Source organism: Mastigoproctus giganteus, chromosome 14, assembly GCF_048544385.1.
Source record: "Mastigoproctus giganteus isolate SK-2022 chromosome 14, ASM4854438v1, whole genome shotgun sequence".
NCBI classification, from domain to species: domain Eukaryota; kingdom Metazoa; phylum Arthropoda; class Arachnida; order Uropygi; family Thelyphonidae; genus Mastigoproctus; species Mastigoproctus giganteus.
This window is the reverse complement of record NC_143588.1, coordinates 1815169-1838183: the sequence shown is the minus strand read 5'-3', so window position 1 is coordinate 1838183 and position 23015 is coordinate 1815169. Positions and strand designations below refer to the sequence as shown.

At 41.9% G+C, this 23015-nt stretch overlaps 1 protein-coding gene across 1 annotated transcript in view; it reads left to right on the top strand.

Moving 5' to 3' along the window:
• The first annotated feature begins 15170 nt into the window (after nucleotides 1-15170).
• LOC150074947 (solute carrier family 23 member 1) overlaps nucleotides 15171-23015 on the top strand; it is a 40976-nt gene continuing 33131 nt past the window's right edge. The window contains exon 1 of the mRNA XM_090388306.1: nucleotides 15171-15257. Within this exon, the coding sequence (XP_090244432.1) occupies nucleotides 15228-15257 (30 nt within the window). The 5' untranslated portion in view covers nucleotides 15171-15227. The remainder of the gene's footprint in view (nucleotides 15258-23015) is intronic.

Here is a 23015-nt window from a genome sequence, read left to right as displayed (position 1 = left end):
TAAGTGATTAATTTCTTCTTGTTTCAGCCAAACCGATGATGTTCCAATTTACATTTTCTAATTTCTTACGTTGTTCAGTTTCCGTGCATGGCAGCCTGATCGTACCCAGAGATTCTTAGCACCCTCTGCTTCCACTCTGATCCTCTCGCTGCTGTGAGAGACGGAATGAAAGCTGGTGGGGACTGAGGGCGATTTGTTTCGTTGTGCTGTCATCTGCTGGACGGTTTGGTCTTTTCCTCTTCACGCTGGCCAGGCGTCTTGAAGTTAAGCACTCTACACGTTCGTTGCCACCTAAGTGACGTAACAGGGCTTACCATCGAGAAGGTGTGCATGAGTAGATTTTATGGAAGCAGGCCAAACTGACTTCTCCTAAATCTTCTGAAATAGAAAGATATTGGATCCATCAGTGTTTTAGACTGAGTGTCTGATAACACACAGAATGTCTGTTCGCCTCTAAGCCCTAATCTTATATAGCATCAGCCAAAAAAAAAAAAAACCTTATTTCATCCATTCACTCGCTCCAAATGTTTGTTAAGTTCTGCCTTGAATCTACTTAAGCTATCACTTCTACAACGACAGATGTAAATCTGTTCCAGAAATCAACCACCCGCTGGCTAAAGGCAAACTTCCGCACATCTATCCTACAACCGTCTTTCCTCAATTTGAATTTATGCAATCTCAGGCGATTATTCTGAGCAAGAGGAAGAATCCCATCGGCATTGAGCATGGTCAAACCATTCAAGGCTTTATACACCTCTATCAGATTACTTCGCCGGTGCCTAGTCTCCAGACACTGTAATTTGCAAAACTTTAGCCTTTCTTCGTAAGAGCAACCCTTTGTTCCATTCACTAATCTTGTTGCTCTTCTCTGTAATCGTTCCAGCAGCTCTACATCCTTCTTGAAATGAGGCCTCCAGACCTGTATGCAGTACTCAAGGTGTGGCCTGACCATTGCTTTATACAAGGGAATAATCACCTCCTTATCCCTGCTAGAAAAATTCCTGTATATCATTGACAAGCCACCATGAGCTACTCTTGTAGCCCGTCTGCACTGCTCAGAGAACTTTATATCTGCCTGCACAATTACCCCCAGGTCTTTCTCATTCTCTGCCACTGTCAGTGTGGTACCACAGAGTTAATACTGGGAGTACTGCTTTACATATGTAGTATTTTACATTTGTCAATTTTAAACTTCATTTGCCACTCTCAGCCCATCTGCTCAACTTTTCTAGATCCTGTTACAGCAGCGTACTGTCATTAGCGTCATTAACAATCCTGCCAAACTTCGTATCGACTGCAAACTTTGACATTAAGCCTGATATACCATCATCAATATCATTAATGAATATATAAAACAATGGACCCAACACTGAACCCTGAGGGACTCAACTAATAAGATTAGTCCACGAAGCAGTGTCCATTGATTACCACTCTCTGTCTTCTCCCCCTCAGTCATCCCTTTATCCGTAGCAGCAATTTTTCTCTAATGCCGCACTTCTCCAATTTCTGCAGCAGTCTTCCTTGTGCAACAGTATCAAACGCCTTTCTAAGATCCAAATATATAATATCAAAGTTATTCCCTGCATCCAATTCCTTTGTGACCAAATCATAGTATCTAATCAAATTGGTCAGGCAAGTCTTTCCCTTAATCAAACCATGCTGTGTCAGAGCTATAACTGTTGTTATTAGTCTTCTTTAGATGATCCTGCAATGTTTCTTTAAACAGTGTCTCCATTAATTTCCCTGGAAAAGAAGTTAAACTAACAGGTCTATAATTACTTGTGTCAGCCTTTGATCCTCCTTTGTGAACTGGGGTCACATTTGCACATCTCCAGTCCATGGTTACCTCCTCTGAGTCCACGGAAGCTCTCATAAATATGTCAAAAGGTTTTCTTACTTCCTTTGCTGCCTCCTTTAATATAACTGGATAGGTCCCATCCACTAAACATCTTTTTATGTTTATCTTCAACAATTTCTCCTGCGCTTTCCTCTCAGATATTACAATATCATCTAGCTGACTGCCAGAGTTTAATTCACCTCTGGCATTCCCCTCCTTGAATAAGTCCTCATGTGTGAATGTCGATGCAAAATACTCCTTTAGTTTGTTAGCCATGAGAGTAGGATCATCAACAGTTTTACAATCAATATCCAGTGGACCAATCTGATTCATCCCTTTCCCTCTAGAGCTTACATAGGTAAAGAACTCTTTGCTGTTTTTCTTTGCATCCTTTGTCAAAGATTTCTCATAGTCGGCCTGTGCCTGTCTAATCTCCTTTGTGGTTTGGTTACAGCAGACCAGCTTATATCTATCATAGGCTTCCATGTCACCCGTTAATTTATATGTATGCTATGCATTTTTCTTCTCTGCCATATGTCTCATTAGTTCATGTCATCCATTTAGGCCTAAACTTAGAACAGTGTTTCTCAGTTGGAACAAAAAGGCTTCCAAGATTATTTTTTTGAATTTCTCCCATTTTGAGTTTGCTGTTGGTAACATCATCAGTTGATCCCACTGTATAGAATTTATATACTGTCTCAGACCATCGTAGTCGCCTCTACGAAGCAAAAACCCTTCCTTTTACCCCTGATGGTATATACCTCTTTGATTAAATCCCACTTCAGCACACTGTGATCACTGCCACCTAGTGGTTCTTTTATCTGCAGATTCTTAATGCGGGAAGAATCACTGCAGATAACTAGATCAAGAGTATTACTCTCTCTGGTTGCCTCTCGAATATGCTGCTGCTGCAGAAAACAATCATCCAGTAAATCCACAAAAGCCTTGCTAGTGTGTGAGTGACCAGTCCCCAAATTCCAGTCAATATCCGGGAAATTAAAATCCCCCATTATGATTCTCTGATTTACTGGCCCACTCTATTTCCTTATTATTCTCAGTTTCTTATTATTCTCATCAGAGTCATTAGGCCTATAGCGCACTCCTACTCTCAATTTTGATCTCCCAATGCTTATGTCACACCAAACTGACTCGACACTGCACTGTCCAGCAACGTCGACTGTCTTCACTTCCTTGGATTTTATGTGTTTCTTAACTAATAGCATAACCCCTCCTCCTCCCTTCCTATCCTTTCTGTAGACGTTGTACTCCCCAAATTCCAGTTCTGCATTACTTATATCTGTGTGACACCATGTCTCTGAAATCCCCACAATATCTGCCTTTGATGTTTTGAGCAATACCTCGAATTCATCAAATTTATTTACTAAACTCCTAGCATTGGTGTACACGCAGGTATACATGCACCTGTTTCTATTCTTAGCTACCGTAACACATCCCATGAGTTTACTTGTACCGCAATGGCTCCCAGCAGTCTCTGAAATATCCTGCTTCTTGTTTTTCAGGCTTCTGCTCATTCTAATAGAAGCAGTGGAAGGATCTCTTTCACCTCTGCCAGTGGCTACTGTTAATCTATTCGTCTTTGTATCCCCCAAGCTAGCAGTTTTCCGACCCACCTGGGCGCCTCCGTAGCCAGGTGGGAAGGAGCAGCAGTGCGTAGCACATGCTTCTTGATTAGACCGGGGTTCGAGCCCGTCACCACCAAATATGGAGGATGCGGAAAGGTCATTCAGGGAATAACCACCGCATATCCTCGAGCAATATGGCCTTAATTGCTAATGCTCCAAACAAACAAAACATCCGACCCACCTAACTCTGCCTTGATAGCATCAGCAAATATTTTTGCACCCTTTCTATTTCAGTGTATCCCATTCCTGTAGAAGCAGTCTCTCCTGTTAACAAGCACAGACCAGGCTGAGAAAAATTTCTACCCCCTTGAACCTTGCATAATCTCTCCAGGGCCGAATTAGAGACCAATTCAACCTGCCAAATAACTGGATCTTTCAGGACGACTCTGCTCCTTGTCATCGGGCGAAACGTGTAAGTAGGCACTTCTGTAATTACTTTGGCTTCATTTCTACATTAGAGTTTTTGCAATAATGTGTTTACATATGTTACAGGTGAAAAAATGGTTGGTAGAACGGTCGATTATAACTCTTAGCTGGCCGGAGTTATAATCGACCTGTCCGGCCGGGCTGGCCGGACAGGTCGGACAGGTCATTCATGTCCTTCCGGGCTGGCCCAGAAAACAGCCCGGCCGGACATGAATCCTATAAAGAACTGTTGGCATCGTGTGAAATGTGCAGTTGCCAGAGAGAAACCAAAGAGCCTTCGTGAACGACATAATTCGTGTTTGGATCCACGAACTATCAGTTATTTTCTGAAATTGACCTTGTCAATGCGTCGACGGTGTGCTGTTGTCATCAGGACTAGAGGCGGGCGGTTCAACTAAATATCAATTTGCATCTGGTGAACTTTTCATCTTGTTTTCCATTTAAAACGATAAACTGAAGCAAATTGACGGCTTCTGATAACATTTTGAGCCATAATTGTCGTGTTTATACCGAAACCGTTGTATAAAGGTTGCAAAGGCTCATTTTGGAATATTTTGAGATTATATTACTTAGCTTTTCCTTAACTATTAATAAATATCTTTTGTTTATATTTCTCTTTGTAATACTGCTCATTAATATAACATACCACCGCGAAAAAAGGGTTAGAAAAGTGAAATTGATAGGTGATGCACTTTCTTTGAACACCAGTGTAGATGTGATCGGATATTTGCAAACAAGCATAAGGATAGCATACAGTGCGTAGAAATAAATGCAAAACTGTGTTGCATTTTGTAGTAACGAAGATGTCATGTGCTGAATGTTTATTTGATTCTGGCATATTTAGCTGTTCATTCTCATAGCTATTAGATGCAAAAAATGTGAGTTGCGCAATACGTGTAAGGGAACATTGTTCAGATATGTCTTCTGAGAGCAAAATGGGGGAGAAACATTTTTGTAGAAGAACAAAAGCAGCAGGCATTGTTACTGTACTTGCAGGGATGAGTATGCACAATATACTACCCTGAAAAATGTGTAATTTTTCATTGCTACAGATAATAGTGATCAAAGTGGTTTCAAGCTATTATGGCAACCCTTCATAATCAAAAAAATTGGCAAATCGAAAGTAGCTTGCTCTCAGTGCCAGCCTTGAAGAGCAACTCTAAAGAGTATAATGTTTGGCAACAACCTGAAGCATGTGGGATTTTAAAAAGTGGCACTTAGGGTTTATAATGCACCTATATATATATATATATATATATATATTAATTATATATATATAATTAAGCATACATCAGAGGCAGCAAAAAAGCATATTCCTCTACATGATGCTTGAAATATAACCATATAAATAAGAATAAGAGTTAAAATAAAATAATGCCAGCAGTATGGCAAGACAAGAGCGAAAATAATCAAAATTAAACCTAAATCAAACCGGGATTGGGGGGAAGAGAAGGGTAAAAAGAGTAAAAATATTGCAGTAGAAACTCTCTAAAATAATTTAGAAAATCTAAATGAAAGAATTCATTGAATTTTGAAAGCCAATTAAATAGAAATTTAGCGGTACCCCCTCTGATGGGTACCAGGTCCAAATTTATGTGAAATATCACCAACAGAGGTATTAACCACTACAATAAAATAAAACAAAAATAAACCAAAAACAGACTGACCATTATTCTCATAGTTCATTATTCTTTTTTTTTTTTTTTTTTAATGAAAACTCCAAACACGAAAGGCATCAAAACCTATAGCACTTAGTACCATGCATGGGTTGAAGGAAAAGTATGGGGGGGGGGGATGCCATCTCACAGAACATCTAAACATCTATGCGTTGCCATCCTGAGTACTGGAGATGTGGCTATCCTACTGAGCAAGCCAAAAAATGGGAATGAAGTGATGTGGTTGCTACCTGTGTTTCTATAGTCGTTTATAATTTGGATAATGTGCATTAATAATAATAATCTGTGAGGTGGCAGATCGATTTCTATTGGACTTGCAATTTGCATGCCAGGATGCCTATTATATCAGATATTCGCCTTCAACTACTGTTCACAATAACATAACGAAAAACATTTTGTTGTGTTAATTTTGTCAAGCAGTGCAGAAGGGCTAAAAACTGGAGTAGGAAGAGTGGGGTATTAAAAGAGGAGGATTGAGTACTTGGTAATAATAGGCCTTGTAATCTAGTTAATTTGTGCTGAAAGATGAAAAGGAAGGCTGGAAGCCTTCCTTTTCATCCTGAATACTATCTTGATCTGGGGCTGGCAACCAGTCAATTGCAATTGTATTATACCACTAAATTACAGCAAACGAATCAATCCATGAAAGCAGTTAAGATTGAAGATTCACCAGAAGGTTTAAAAAAAAAAGAAAGAATAACAAACAGTACTAAGAGTTTTTCATTTCAAAGATTTGGCATAAACAGTTGATGAATTTTCAGCTCAAAGAAACTATATTTTTTGAAGAATTTTGCCATTTTATTGACATAACTGTCGTTAAATCATACTCAATAAGTAGCTTTTATATCCTAGTCGTTTTTGTTGTTAATTTGTTTTTTAATTTAGCTAATGATTGTGTAAAGTTACTGCTTAATATTCATAGAATCTTTGTATCAGTTGAATCACTTAAGTTGGGATTAGTTGGATAATTTTGTTATGTATTATACGAGAACCATAACGAAAGTAATGCCTCCTAATTTTTTGCTTTCAAATGTGCCGCCGTGGATCATTTTGAATGTCACTGAGTGGTCACTAGAGGTCTCTAATTTCGCCATATTGAGTGGCGCTGCGATTGGTCACGGATAGTTCAAAATGGATGTTACATATATATTATCAAGCAAAGAGTGGTGATTGAATTTCTTACCAAGGAAGAAAAACAACCACAAACTTGCCACTCACTACATACAAACATGTCTTGTTCCGATTCCCATGTAATGCCTCGACGATCTGGTCCTCCGCTTCCCTCACTAACATCAAAAAATTCATGGGTATCGAGTACTGGATTTTAAGGTGGTTGAATCGTGTTAATGGCCACCCTTTCATCATCTCGAAATCAATCGTGTATGCTAACCTTGGTTGCATCCCTTGGAATCAGTTGATCATTACAGGAAATCTGCGTAATCTCTGTCAACTCCTCACCGATCGCTTTGACCGTCCCCTAAGACCCTTATTACAGAATTTAACAACGCTTAGAAGATTTTTTCAGTCTAACGTCCTCCAAACTTACAACACCCTGAAGATCGATCCTACAAGTTCTGTGATGAGAAAACGTGCAGATCTGAGAAGATACAGGACATATACCACCACATACAACTGTAGTAGTTTCCTGATTATCTCCTTCAATCTTCGTTGAACTCTACTTGGCTGAAGAATTAATTTGTTTGAAATTATTATTATTTTTTTTTTTCGATGTATATGTGTCAGTTGCATATATTACGATAGGGTATGCATTTATATGTCTCTACTTTTGCTGTACCACTGTATATATGTGTATATTGGTCCTTGAGGTTGTCACAGACATTCTCTCAGATATGTCAGACAAGCTGTGCTTGCTACTTGGTAGTCTAAAACGCTGATGGAACTGATATTGGATGACACTCAAGTCAAGTGGACCCAATTTCGGCGAAGTCCGGACGGTCTGTGACAGTCAAATCCTCTGCTTGCACCTTCACGATGGTGTGACTGTTAGTAATCCTGGGTATAACCTCCATGCACAAGTACATGGTGGGTGACCACCCAGGTGTGAACCAACGTAAGCAGGGGTCGAGGTGTGGCGCCCACACCACACGACATGGAGGAATGCCGCCCCTCTATGTTACCAGGCAGTACTAGGTGGTAGATGACTCTCATCAACCGGTGCAATACCACCACTTTGCTTATTGGAGGCTTGAAGTGGTGGAACCCATGTTTAGTCTCTAGAGCTAAGTTACCAGTCAACCCTTCCCCATCTCTTCCATCATGCAGTATGATTGATGACTTTTGAGGTTATGATGAACATCGTAGCGAGGTCCAATCTTCCTTACATTCCGAGGGTACAGCTCTAAAACGGTGTTCGCAGGCCGGCCGCTAGTTAGTACACCGGACCGAACCTATCTCCTCGCCTCCCCATATTTTCACTGTCGTGGGGCATGGGCATGCCCCACTGAAAATGGGGGGTCACCTTCCTCTCTGACCCGTCTTCTTCCTATTTCATCCCCCGTCTACACCCTCCCTCCCATTACTTTCTCTTGTACAGCGACTGCCACACATGTCCAAATTTAAATCACATCAAATTTGCTTGACCTTTTACGCTCTCTAGAAATAGTTCTTTCAGCGTAAAACCCCACGCAGCGCTTTCTAAATGCAATTTTACTTAAATCAACAGCGATAACTCCAACCTTTATTTTAGATCCATTCACCGAAATCCCAGGAAAGTAAGTGGCAGGACCTGCCAGAGTATAATTAGTCCCTTGGTATACACCCGGCCGGGGTCCCCGTCGCTAGGTATGGAAACGCCGGGTCCCACTTGGGGGCCCCTGCGGCCAACAGGCCGGATGAACAATGGGCACAACAAACTACATACCACATGACCCATACATTATTTTAAACCTCTGGCATAGACAGGGTACTGTCACTCGATACAAAGAACATACGCGGAGATGGGAGAAATCCCCGGAGCCGTCAGACACTCAACATACCTATACCTATTGGTAACTCTCTAGGAGGCTTCCGGATCAGCTAGTGTATAACCTTGCTACCTCTACTCTGCCAGATAGTGACTGGAGGGAGTCCGAGTAGTGTGTATGCGGGGAGTATTGTCGAGGCCACGTTATATCAAGCATCTGGGTATATTCTTACCACGTGTACGCCATATCCAAAAATTTCATTACTTCATACAGCATGTCCCACCTACTTTTTCTTACTATTGAATACACCATGAAATGACTAGGGCCTAAAAAAAAAAAAAAAAAACTCGGTAGGGGTGAGCGCTGGAATTAGAAAAGCCAATTGAGCTGTATGCGGTTTAATTTGGACGAAGTTAAGTTTTTGCAGTTTGTGTGGGGTTATACGCTGGCGTATTAGGCAGAGTATGGGGGGAGACTGAAGGCTGGGGGGGAAGACAGAAGTATGGGGACGATAGAGAAGGCGAGCCCACGATTTTCAGTGAGGCAGGCCCAAGCCCCACCAGGAGAAGAATCAGGGTTGGCAGGGGTGGAGAGGAGACAAGACTGTCTCCTCCTCCCCACCAGGGGAAAGGGAGTAAAGGTACCAGGCAAGGGAGCCCGGTACAGATCGCCATCAGGCATTGACAGTTGTAAGCACGTGGGGGTCCAAGCGATCTGAACTGGATCTTCTTTGGTGTTTTAGTGTTGTTTTGTGCAGTGTAGTGTTGGGTTGTTCCTTCGGCATTTTGCCGGGTGACTCCAAGTTGCCCACCCACCGCCACCAGGAGGCCAGATAGGGAAGAGATATAGTCTCTGGCAGGGGTGAACCCTGAACTGCGCATGAGCTTTCCAGGGAAGGTCCTATATATATAATGGAGCTGCGCTCCATTATATATATAGGATGATAATTGAAGTGTTGGAGAAAATGGGGTGAAATAAAGGACGTTGTTGTAGTAGGGTTTTAGGAAATCCGCGACTAAGACCTTATTGTTCGGTGTATATTGTCTGTAAATTGTGTGTGTGTGTGTGTGTGTGTGTGTGTGTGTGTGTGTGTGTGTGTGTGTGTGTGTGTGTGTGTGTGTGTTGTGGTCGATTTTCTGTTTGCTGGACGAAAAACCTGAGTTTCCGGAGAAAAACCATGTTACCCTCGCCTGAGACCGACTAACTCAGCCACGTTATGAAAAAGGGCTATAAAAATTTATTCTTCACATCATGGACGGGACTCAAGCAGCTGCAGGTCGGAAACTGTAGATCGTTTCCAGCAGCTGTAGGTCGGAAGGCGATTGTACTAACTATGCTACCCACGGGGCAGGAAGTAGATGATAGGAAGACTACTATCTGGATGGAAGTTAAAGGGATAGAAGGGCACCTCTGTGGAGGGTGGGCTCCTCCATAGGGTATAATGTCAAGAGCTGTAAAACCTTTTGGTAGTAGGGTTTACAGGCGAAAAGTTTGGGACGGGAGGTGGAGAAGAGAAGCAGGGATTGTTGTAGGGGAGAAAAGTCATAGGGCCAGGGCGCCCTATGTGGGTAGAGCGAGATCGCACTGTGGAGACCAGCATTGGCCAGACCAGCTGCAGCCGGAGTTAGCATACCACAATAGGAGCATGGATCGGCAAGCCAGGGAGGGTCTTGTGTAGGTTGTTTCCAGTGCAGTCTAATTTGGGGGTCAACAACACACACTTTTCATTCACTCACCCTGACTGTTGGATAGCGTTTCTCACTTGGTGAGGAGGGGAACATCCCTAACCTTCCCCTTGGTGCGTCGCAGTGAAACAGTGTCATGCTGAAAAGGGTCTCGGTTCCATTCTGTTGTGTGGCTGAAGTTAAGAACACTTTCCTTTGGGAATTTGCAAATGATTGGTTGGCTCACTCCATAGAATATTGCTGTCGATTTAGTGGTGAGGATTCCATTGATTTTTAACTCCGAAACACGGGCTTTTCGCCCTCAAAACTCTTACAAATTCTAAATAATCCAGATCATAATCTTAACATTGCGAGTGCGTCATCTGCATTTTTCGCAGTTCGCATGGCAGCGCCGCCTGTTGTTTCATCTCCAGTCGTTTGCTGTATTCACTGCTACCATTCCTTCCCCAGGGTCCTGGCCGTGTTACTCTCCTTATCTCCGTGTACGATAAGTTGGCTTGTATCCGGGCGAGTGAATTCCAATAATACGAAATTGGAATTTGCTCATTGTAGGAAATTCTTTCTTTCAAATAGCCTCATTTATCAGTTCAACGTACTCTCTCTCTCTCTCTCTCATTCATTCATTGCAACGATGCTAGTCACAATCAGAATTTTGTAATTGCATAATCCTCAATCACCCATCGCTTTTCTGACGATTTTTTTCTGAGCATTTTCGAAGAATTTTATCGTTAGGGCGATATTTAAACAGCGAGTCGGGGAAAATGACGGAAATGGCTTCGCTTTAAACTTTAATTCACCTAATAATATTTCTTTTATTATTCTTTAAACGAATTTACGAAATAAGTTGTCCAGACAGCTCTTTGGACTTTCCACGATATTTACGAATACACGCGGTTTTTGATATTTATTCGGAGAGGAGAGCCATTCCAGACAGAACCAAGTTGCCCGTTGACCCATCGCCGAGGACCCCGAATGCAAAACACAAATGTTTACACATTTCAGATAAAAAACGATCTGAAGCTTTTGATGGCATCGCGTCTTATCTGAAAGTCGTGGCTCCTTCAAAGAGGGCAACTGTCGTCAGTCTGCTAAGCAGGAGGTGATGAAAATTGCTTACGTCACAATATGAAGTAATGCGAAAAGCGTATAAGACCCCCCCCCCCCTTCGAGCACAAGGAAGGTGAGAAGTGAGCACGAACAGTTCGAAAAATACAAACTCGCAATAATGCTGTACAGTGAAAGTCCTTCATCAGAGAAAATCTACCGCTATTTTTAAACTTGGAAAGTTTCGCTATGGCGACTACTTTAAAGAAACTGCAGTGGTAATATCGTTTCGGTGGCACACTTTTCAGTTAATGTTTATCTCGTTCAATTTCAATTTTAAAGGTTCGACCGAACGTTGTAACTTAACTGGCCATCCGGCTCCTGGTGGGAAGCCATCTTCAGTAGAAATTGAAGAGAAAAGAAACGAAAATTCCCACAGTTTGCCCGAAACACCTTCAAAAATTATTGGACGCAGCACTTTGACGGGAATATGAATTTTTCCAGCCTACTCGTGGAAAAATTCATATTATTCCCTTAATGTACGCTTTCTTAACTTAAAAGAAAATGAACAGAACCGACTATTTGTTTCAGTAGGACTGAAATCCGTTCTTTAAATGAATGCTGCGCAGATTTATTAATGAGCAGACGGATGCTTTCTTCCAGACGAAGAAAATCATCAGGCGTGATTGCTGGATGAAATTCGAGTACAGCAGAAAGTTTCATATCCGCTTCAGAGAAAGCACCTTCCAGAGTATTGAAGAAACCCGAATTACTATTTTGCTACACTTACTGAATTCCTCCACCCCATTCCCTTTTCACAGTCCCGATCTTCACGAATTAAATTTATGGAAACGGGTTGAGATAAATCAGCAGCGCACGGGAAGACGCTAATTGTAGAAGCAGTGATTAACTGTTGCTCCTCATTGGTTGATATTTATTGTTATTGGGTAACGAGGTTCGATCGATAATTATACGAGCCATCAAAATACGGCGTAGTGAAAATGTAACGCATCCCCCTGATGTTAAGTTTGTTTCAGCTTCTGACCATTAAGAACTGCAGCGAAGCGCGTTCATTTTGAAACTTAAGTTAGAAACAAGACCATTACAGAAGAATTTGCAGAGAAATTGAGCGAAGAATTTATCTCTTCGCCCAACGATAAATTTAAGAAACGTAAGAGTGCGTGTTATTTTAATTAAGTAGGAGCTGCTGCTGCAGGACCATGCAGACACCTCCAGTTCTGCCAGTGGCTCTTGGACCACCGAAGAGGAACTGGACGACTCATTATGGAGGTGAAGAAGAGGAACAGTTCCATTTGGATGGAGCTATTCTTCTTCTGCTGGTTCTCAGAATTCTCGACATACAGTCCTCTTGAGATCCATAACGCTCCTTCGTACTAACATTTCTGAAACCATAATCATCAGATAAATCCCCAAAATTATTTACTTCCATGGCTGCTCATACCAGTCGCATCTGTCTGCTTGGAGGTCCAACGGCGGATCCCAAGTAGGCAGTGTTGTAGTCGTAAGATTAGCAGAAGGTATTGTCCAGTTCCTCTTCGGTGGACACCACGAATTTTTCGAACAGCGAGAGAGTATACTGTGCATATCAGCTTATTGATCGAATTCAGGCTTATTAATCGAATACAGCGTATACCCTCCACTACATATATTTAATGTGTACCAAATTCCGCGATGTATGATGAAAGATCTAGTAGAAAAACCCCGGCAAGGTACAAGTGTCTCTTCTGCATGGAGCACAAGCAGGATTATTTGTACAGAAATAAATTTTGCTTGAATATTTACATTTGCAGAGTTAAATGTGAAAATACAAGAGAGAAAGTTGCAGGATTGACAATTGATTGAATAGGACAGCTTTTCACATTTAGAACCGCCATTTTAGATCAGATAGTTCACCATGTCTGTCTCCACTTCGGGGGGGGGGGGGGGGTAGCCCTGTTGATATTAAAATTCCCAGGGAAAACCTTGTATCAAGAAATTAGCGATGCCCTGTCCATCTCGTAAACCGTTTAAAGACAAATCAGGTGTTTGGTGGTTTCAAACAGAAGAGCTTCTTGTTGGGTTCAAACCGAACCCTGTTTGCAGTTGCTGTCCATTACGTGAAGTGTTACTTTCTATAAGTGCTGCGTGTTTTTGTTTATTTTAATTAAATAGTTTTGATAATTAAATAGTAATGAAATTTGACTTCTAATTTTCGGGTGTCAATGTAGTGGCGGTGGAATAGAAATTTTCCGTTAATTCATAACGAAAATTGACCCGATTGTTTCGAGAAATCAGGATGTGTTCTGGAATAGATAAGGCACACACACAACAGATAAGAGAACGGATCGGTTTTGAAGATAACCGAGATATCGCGAGGGTCGGAGTTACCACACACACATCATTCATGTTTGTTGTTCAAGATTGTTGACAGCGATTTCTTCAGCGCGTGTCGGCTGCACTCAGTGTTGTGCGCAGTTTTAATTTAAGTCCTTTAAAAATATTCTTCTTTCTTTTCTTTTTTTATAAATATAAACGTATCCACGAACCAGTTTATTTTGTAGAGGTCGGAATGCTTACACAGTTTCGGGCAGATTTCTATTCTTTGGCCACTGCCGAACTGACCTTCTTTCAGTGAGTTTTAACTTTGCACGAATTCTTACGAGAAGTTACAATAAAAAATCGAGCGTGGCGTGAATTCTAATTAAAAGGTAAAGGGATCTGCTTTTCCACATATCCAATATCCTTATTAAGGAAACGGTGAAATTCATCTTCGCTTCCATGTATACGGTGGAATACGAGATACTCGCCTTCCTTCTCTGGTCGTGTCATGCGGTTCCCCCTCCCCGTTTGGGAAGCAGCGGATGTTGAATCTCGTGTGCAACCTGAAAAATTCTTCAGAAAAAGGCGTTTTCAATCTCAATCGATTTGTCGAGGGGAGGCTAGGAGTTTTTCCTCCTGGAAGGAAACGGGCCTGGAACTGTACAGATAAAGAATGCGGCTTCTCCATCTCCTGAATCTTTTAAAGTTTTCTGCAAACTGTTTTTAGTATTGGAGAGGGGAGATTGAAAGCTGTTTATTTATACCGCTGTACGTATAAATAAACGACTTTTATTTATACGTATAGATAACGTAAGAGAGTATACAAATACTATCTATAACTGGCATCGAAATTAAAAGATAGATGGATGGATTAAAAATGTTTACATTATTTCGACATCGTGATTACATTAAAATTCTTAAAGCCGTACTTTTGTTTCTGTGGCGAAGCGTACGGGCTAAAGAAACGTGTCGAGGTTTCATTTACTCCATTTACAGCGAAATTAAAAGCGACTTCATTTTTGGAAACCACCGGTGGGGCCCCCAACCGAAACACTAAAGTAGGCATTTTTTCAGAATTCGACTACAAACAGATTAAAATTCTGAAAATTTCCTTGTTTACAAATGAAATGTGACTCCGGCTATTTTGCGGCATATATTTCGGTGTAATGTGACCAGGGGTAACTTCCAGATAACATTCTTAAATGGAACTCGAAATCTTCGGGTACGCTTCGTAGTGTTTATGTGGGGTGGGAGAGGATCGCGCGATATTTTAAAAATTAAAACAAATCTGCAATCTCATTTTAAGTTCGCTGTTTCCAACGAAATTTAATGGTTCATTTAACCGTTTTAAACCCGGATCCACCCGCACTCGCGCACAACGATGTCGACGCATCTTCCGTAAAGAACCACTTTTAGCCTCACGGGTTCGAGTCCCTCTCCGAAGGCATTTTCGTTTCGTTCGTCGTCTTCGCTTCACGTGAGTGCAGGGGCAGGTGGTGGCGCGTGTTTTCAGCTCGCAGCCGCATGACGTTGCGTAACCGGAGAGCTTTTATGACAGACAAGCGGCCCGATCGTCATTTTCTGGCGCAACAGCGCGCGGAGAATCATCCACCCGATCACCGCGGGCAAAAAAGTTTCGTTCCTCGCCACTTCCATCCGATTTCCGTTCGGCGATGGCGGCAGCAAACAGCGACGATTGCAAGGTGAGTCGACAACTGTTTCGATTTTCGTTGTTTTTAAACGTTGGCGGCACATTTCGGGGAAACTGCCGCTTTTAAATAAGCGTGTGGTCGACGCATTTTCGGTCAGTCGAGCTGGAAATGGCTCGTTACGATACTTGCGTTCGGATGTCGAGTTGATAGAAAGAAAAAATTTGTCCGTTTGTGTGCAGCGCACAAGCAAAAAATACGCCACCCTTTCGCTTTTTCTCTTTCACCGAGTGATTTCGTTGCAGTAAAATGGTTGGTGCAGAAAGTTTTTAAATTTTACAGATACGATAATTCTTACGCTTGCGGTGTAACATTTCGATTTGCAAAGTTTTTTTTTTTTTTTTTTTTTTTTTTTTTTTTTTTTACTCCCAGTTCAGGCAGGCAGCGAGCGTTTAGAGTTCACAATATCCGTTCATTTGTATTTACAGTAATTGAAAGCTCGAAGTGTCGCGAAGGCTGCAGCAATATTTATTGTACATATTTAATTTATTGTGTACACACGTCCACTCTGCTCCTTCCTTTTTATTCACACGTCGCTACTTATTTTAATCTAACCTCCCCCCCAGCATATATTAGCGTACCGAGGTAAATTTGTACGCTTCGCGCGGAGTGAATAAATAAGTATTATTTTTATTTACATATCTTTTGAAACCAGGGGGCATCTCGATTGTTATCAGTTGCTGCGAGACACGTCGTGCAAATGTTTTCCGGTCAAGTTTTAAATCGTTCAGTGATTTCCGATCCGAAACAAATGTCCTCCCGAGCTCCTCTTCAATTTTTCGTGTCCTCTGCGTACGTACAAAGGTCGAGCCTCGTGTCATTGACACTCGCTAATGTATTTCCGGCAACATCCCTTTTGTAACGTCGACGTTGGAAGGACGAGACGAGGCGAATTGTTTCTGATGTTCGCCAATTATTCGGTAGTAACGCTCATTGAAGTTTGAAAAAGTGCTTGCAGAAAAGCACAAACTGAAATCTCTACACGCGTTTAGGTATTTATATTTTTAACGACTTTCATATTTAAAGCGGAGTTGTCCGACATTCGGCCTTTCAATCCTCAATCGGTATTGCGTTTTACGATCAACCAACTGTTACGGCGCTAATTTCGAGGAATAACTTTGCTTTGCGCAACTCTGTCCAGAGACAAGGTACGGTAGACGACATAGGTGCGGCCCTCCTCGTCATCGTGCAGTGCTGCTGTCGTAACACGAATAGATTTCTTTTCTACTCCGAATCAAGATGCTACTTCCATCATCTACCAGAAAATCGTTTTCACTCTCACTGTTTACTTCCTACGTACTAACTGGACGTGGTTCTCTTAACCAAAAACTTTACCAACTTAAACTTTCTAATACAGCTTTCCTGTCGATGTGAGCTACCTAAAGACTTCTCGCGTCCTTTTTGAATGCTCCATTTACGAGGAACTAAGATGGGGGAACTAGAAACTAAGGCAACAGTTCCAAACGTGTCCTGGATGTGAGGACACAATTTCCAGGCCTTTCAGATCTTCTACAATGCTGCTTTTAATCGTAGGAAGACTTTCGACCTCAGTACTGTTAATGCAAGCAATCAACTTGAAAACGCATCATAAATGATATAACAACCTGTTGCTTCGTATGTCGCCCTGACGACATCTACAAAATTTTGCTGGTTGTTTCAAGAACACGCGAGAAATTTCTAACACATTCTGCATTTTTCTGACTCATCGTTTATTAAGATTCTTCGAAACTCAAACCTTCCTCTGCATAGTAATACAGTCATCAACCAGACACTCTTATACCACTCCAGATTAACAGACTTTCATCTAGAACTTGTTTCAAACTTGCTGATCTTTTTGGATGACTTTGCTGCTATTGTTCGACTGAAGACTTCTACTGTTTGTGGGCAACTTTGGGTAGTACTGGATAAAGACATGGCCGAGCAGTGTCCTTTATCGTACGTCACTCCCCACCTTACGCTATTTATTTTTTCGTCTTGTGCTGGTCTCTCCTGAGTGAAAGAGAAAGACTGCGTCTGTATGCTGATGCCGGCTTGCTAGAACGGGATTCTTTCGAATGGTTCCAAACTCGCTTTAGGCATTCAGTGCATGACTGTGTAAATTGGCCACGATACACGCGCAACGTTGTTACCTACCCCCTCGTGGTGTATACGGACACTGGGCAAACTTCCTAGGTGATCGCCTTCCTGGTGACAAAGCAGCCATAAACAACACGCACGCGGCACAGACGTAATATAACCCACTTCTGGCTTTTTACATACATGTATTCATCAGTGTACCAAGGTGGAGTTGAACTGACGTTCAGGTGCCTCCCCACATAAGATACTATGCACGTCTACATGGCCGAATCGAGGTGGCCAGAGAAGTATACAACTTCATCGCGGGCCACACATTTTTTATGGAAAAGTACAGATTCGATTGCGCAACAGTCGAATCTGCGTGCAAGTACGCTGTTCGAGCGGTGTAACTTCGGTCGCCGTACGTCAGGGGCGGTCCGTCCCGAAGGTGGAGTGGTGCACTGCACCCGGGCGCGAACATTCAAGGGACGCGCGCCTGAAAATCTCAAACTTATATACACGTAAGAAGTAAATTTTAAAGGGAGAGGCACCAAATTGCGATTGCCAAGATAGAAGGATAAAAGAACAGTACCATACTTAATACTCCGCGAGCTTGAACAAATTGCTTATATATGATTAAAGTGCACGTACTTTTTTCCTTTCCTTGACCACTCTGCTGGGGCGTTTTGTTACAGTGTTGGTAAAACCTTCTGAGATTGTAGGGTTTATAGCCCACCTAATCAGTCCCTCCCCCTCTGCCACTTTAGATGACAACATTCTAAATGAATGTAACGATTTACACTCATCACTAATGTGGCTGCCATTCACTGAACTATCTCAGGATGTTCTGTCTCTTAGATGAGATCTAACCATTGTCTTGTATAAAAGGATAATAGCGATCCTATAAACCAAACCACGTACCTTCTTAGACGTCAAATTTACAACTTAGCTTACGGTGCATGGAAAAGTCTTTTTCTCTTGCACTACTTTTTAACCCCTATAGCTCATAAGTAACTGCTGGACTTCTGTTCTGCAGGTGCAAACTTACATTTTAGAAACATTTAAGTTGCCGTTTTTCAGACTATCTGAGCAACCGATCTAAGTCATTTTGAAACAAAATGGTCCTGTTTCTGGTCGTTAACTACCCTTCCTACCTTCAAGTCATCGGCAAATTCCTTTGACTATTTCCCCACTACTTCATCGATGTCATTAAGGAAGATAAGAAACGGAAGTGGCCCCTACAGTTTCCTGTTCCACTTGCTTCACCCTGAGATATGGCCATTTTTGACTACTCTGTTTTCTTTCTTTTGGCCAGTCTTTCATCTAAGAAGGATCTTGCCGATAATTTCAATTTTGCCCCCGATCATACGTGAGAGCTTTTCATTTCACGCGAACTGAAGATACTCATTTGTGCGACAGGTAGGGGCACATTCCAGCGGGAGGCTGCAACCAGTGACGAAACAGTTGTCAAGACTTTCCTCATTTCAAATAAATAGCTGTTGCCGCTTCTCGTCTGGAATTGTTTATTTTTAATACAGCATTTGGCAACTCGTTGTGAAGGCGCTGTACTGCGTTGGTGCGTGTGAAAGATCGGTACACGTAAAGAGGTGGCAGATTTCGGGTTTTCTGATACAAACGTCAGTTGGCATGCCTTGGCTGAGGGGGAACGAATTTCAGCGATAATCTCGAAATCAGTGCCGCCATTGAAACCTTTCAGTCCGCCCTTATCTACTGCATCAAAATAAACAGGCACGCAACGCTGTTCGGGATTGATGCAACAAAAGAAAAGCTACGTAACGTTTCGTGCTGTCACAGATTGCTTGCGCTCTCGTGGATGCGAAAACACTTCTTGCGATAAGGCTGCGCGAGGTGTTTATGTTAGCGTCGTGTTTCTCGCTTCGTGCACCCACGGATACGTGCATTGTCTATACACTACAATGCACACGACACCAATAAGGTGGTGATGAGGGGAAAGGGGGTTTATCACCGAAGGACAGCACACGATACGGTGAGAACTGAGTGCTGGCACATAACCTCAATTTAATCAGTTAATTTAAGGTTAAAAGTGAGGCGAGGTTAATTTAAAATCGAAAATATCCGTCCACCCACCAGTTCCATTCTGTGTACAAGATTCAACTCTTCATTCAGATCTGCTTGCACTCAAATAGTCACCTCTTACTCATTTGATGCGTTCCCCACTCTGCCATCTCATTTTTGTTTCCCCATCACTTATTTCACGCCACAACTGCTAACATATTGATGCTGGCTCGTCAATATCTTAGCAGTTCTTCTGCAATCGATGTGCTTTGGGATCAAATGTCTGTCGTGTCCCTCCTCGTTCACACTGTACATACTGCATCAAGTGTGCATAAGTTGTGACATTCTTCTTAACTCTAACGTACTTTTGAATAATTGGGTAGTTAATATAGGGCTTCCTCTCAATAAATTACCTTTTGAAGATGTGGTTTGGCCAATTATGGCCCTCTTTGACGCGTGGACTGTTCACATTTACATTACTTGGTTTTTATAATGACTGAACTATTTATTCTTCTGTACCTTTCTTATGCTAAACGGCCAACGTCTAGCTCTGTTCCATTACTAAGAGATCTTTGTTTTTACTGACCCTTATTTCAGTCATACTATAAACACTGCATAAAATTTGACATCGGCCCTTTTAGAACCGGACCACAGATTGACACCACAGCTGCAGCTGATTCCCTTGTCACGTCAAGTTCACTAACTTTTCTCCTCCCAAGTGTTCTCAACGTAATTTGATTTTTTAATTGACTCGTACGAACATTTACGACGCTTCTTGATCAGTAAATCTTCATCGAAAATCCACCCAAATCGGATATGAGGACACCCAAAATGCTGGGGTGTCAAAGGTCACGTTAAGTACGACGAAAGCAACAAAATGTCGGCTGTACCCTAACTATAATTATTTGAAACTTGACGTAATGAATAAAAGATTAGAAAATTATCCTCGAGTAGAGTGAAGGACGATCTGAAGAGTAGAAGATGGTGAGTCATCTGTTTCAGAAGCTTTTGTCACACGAGAAAAGCAAAGGAGCGAGTTGTGTCGCGCTTGGTTGATCTCTGCATCCGGTTTCTTCCTTTGCTTTTTTGCGTCACTTTTCAATCCAGAACAGGCGCGAGTGTCTGGGCAGTCCTAGAAATCTTTTTGAATCTTTTTGAAACATTTATAAAAATGATTATAAATTTTGTTATTTTTGATTTAATATTCTTTATTATTATTAGCTATATGGTGCAAGGAAGCCTGAGGCTTATGCTGCACCAGATAAAAAAAAAAAAAAAATTAGTTTAAGTTTTCCCCAGTGTAAAGCGGAGTTTGTCCTCACAAATATACACAATGCGACAAAAGTACAGTTGCTGCACCGTGACTAATTTCATGGGTGCAGTTGCCAACTTACTGTTCGCAAGTGTACTGCATTTTATATATGAACCGTGTGAGACAGAAAAACGTTTGCTGAAAATGCTTGCTGTCGCTGTTCACGCATTCCCGGAGTCTGCGACACTTTTTGACACGAAGATCTATCCACTTCCTGAAAGACGTCAGCGATGAAGAATTCGAAACAGTCGACGTTACGTGGTTTCCGGCCGTATTTACCTTTCTCTCAATGACTCCAAAAGAAAGAGTCTACGTGCGCAATTATGGTATGATGGCCCTCAACATGTTCAGATACGTGTTCTTGTTGCTGTGTTATCGAACAACACGGATCTGAACATGTTGAGGGCCATCATACCACAAATGAAAGAAGTGGGGACTGAAATAATAGTGGAAAACGGAGAATGCGGAATCTCTCCTGACAAAGTGGCGCGTTGTCTTCAGTACCACTTTCCATGTAGGCTTTTCATCCACACACTTAGAGAAGTATACGTTCCGAAGAGTGGAAGACCAACAACCATTATTACCTTTTGAAAATGAAATGTTAGTGGCACAAGCATCTTGTGCCTCTGACATTTCATTTTCAACCATTATTATTATTAATATCTTTATTGCAAGCAGTGGATGGTTACATGATTGCCTGATACAATAATACTCATAACAGCGACAATGCTAGGGGTTTAACATAAAATTGATCAATAGGAAAAATTACATAAAACATATATTAAAACGTATAATTACATATAAAATTAATATTAACATGAGAAATGAAAAGTGATGAAAAGACTATGGCAGTCACTCGTTTGAAGACGAAAGCTGTTCAGCGCCTCCGTAACCAGGTGGGAAGGAGCAGCAGTGCGCTTCTTGATTAGACCGTGGTTCGAGCCCGTGACCACCAAATACGGAGGATGCGGAAAGGTCAGGGAATGACCACCGCATATCCCGGAGCAATATGGCCTTAGTTGCTAATACTCCTAAAAACCAAACAACAACAAAGCTGTTCTCTGATGCTGCGTCTTCTGTAGGATTTGTCCTCTATGAACTTTTTGTAATACATCTCCATGGGCAGGAATCCATCGCCTATCCTGAGCCTCCATGCCACAGACTGCAGAGAGGGGGAGGACTCTTAAACGTTTCGCGGCTGGGATAACCATCTCCAATTGCACATCTGCCAAAAACTTGCCGTATTGACTTCACCCGCTATCATTTTAATTGACACAAGCAAACTGAGGGCAAATCCGTTTGGAGACTTTTCTGTAATTTAGAAGTTGGGTGATATCTGAAGTATGTATGAGTAGTGGCAGTTTATGCTTGAAGAGGACCCACCGAAGAAGCCAGTACTCATCAGATGCAATGGTTTTTAGCGTGGTTTTCGTTGCCGACGTCCAGATTTCTGACCCGTAGGTGATGAGAGGCTGGGCGTCGGCAACGAAAACCACGTATTTTAAGTTTCTAAGTTTCAAGCCATCTGGATCTGCACACCTTGTGAATATCTGCAATATAGTGTTTGAAACTGAGTTTGGGGTCGACGATAACGCCGAGATATCTGTGCTTGGTTACTGGGGTGATGGGGGTTCCGTGGATATCCAGGTTTAGTTTCGTTGGATTTGATTTGAGTGAAAATACCATTTATGCAGATTTGGCTGGATTTATCTTAAGAGAAAACTGTGCCAAGTATATAATCAGATTCTTAAGGCTGTTGATAATGGTTTCAGAATCAGGTCGGGCGTTCGCTTGTATCGGATAGAGGAGCTTCAAGTCGTCTGCATAACTGTAAAGTGTTGTTTATACTCCGGCACGACCATTAGGTTAGTGGAGTTTACAATAAATCATCGATACAAATGTCAATCGTATTTAGCAGTCATGGGCTTGAACCCCTGTCCACTGAAAGAGCGTGTGCACACACACACACGCTCCTGACCACTCGGCTATGTCAGACCTTATCTTCGAAAATGAAATATTAATGGCACAAGCATCCTTGTGCCACTAACATTTCATTTTCAAAGGTGATAATGGTTGTTGGTCTTCCACTCTTCGGAACATTAACAATGGAATCTGCCTAGTTGAATACTCTAAGTGTATGGATGGAAAGCCTACATGGAGAGTACTGAAGACTTTGCGCCACTTTGTCAGGAGCGATTGTGCATTCTCGGCCTTCCAGTATTATTTGAGTACCCACTTCTTCATCAGTTCTTAAATTCCCTGCCATCATAGTCTGCGTATTATCTACCCTCAAATAAAAACATGTGCTTGTACTGTATGTGTACTTTCGCCCCATAGTTTTTTTTTTC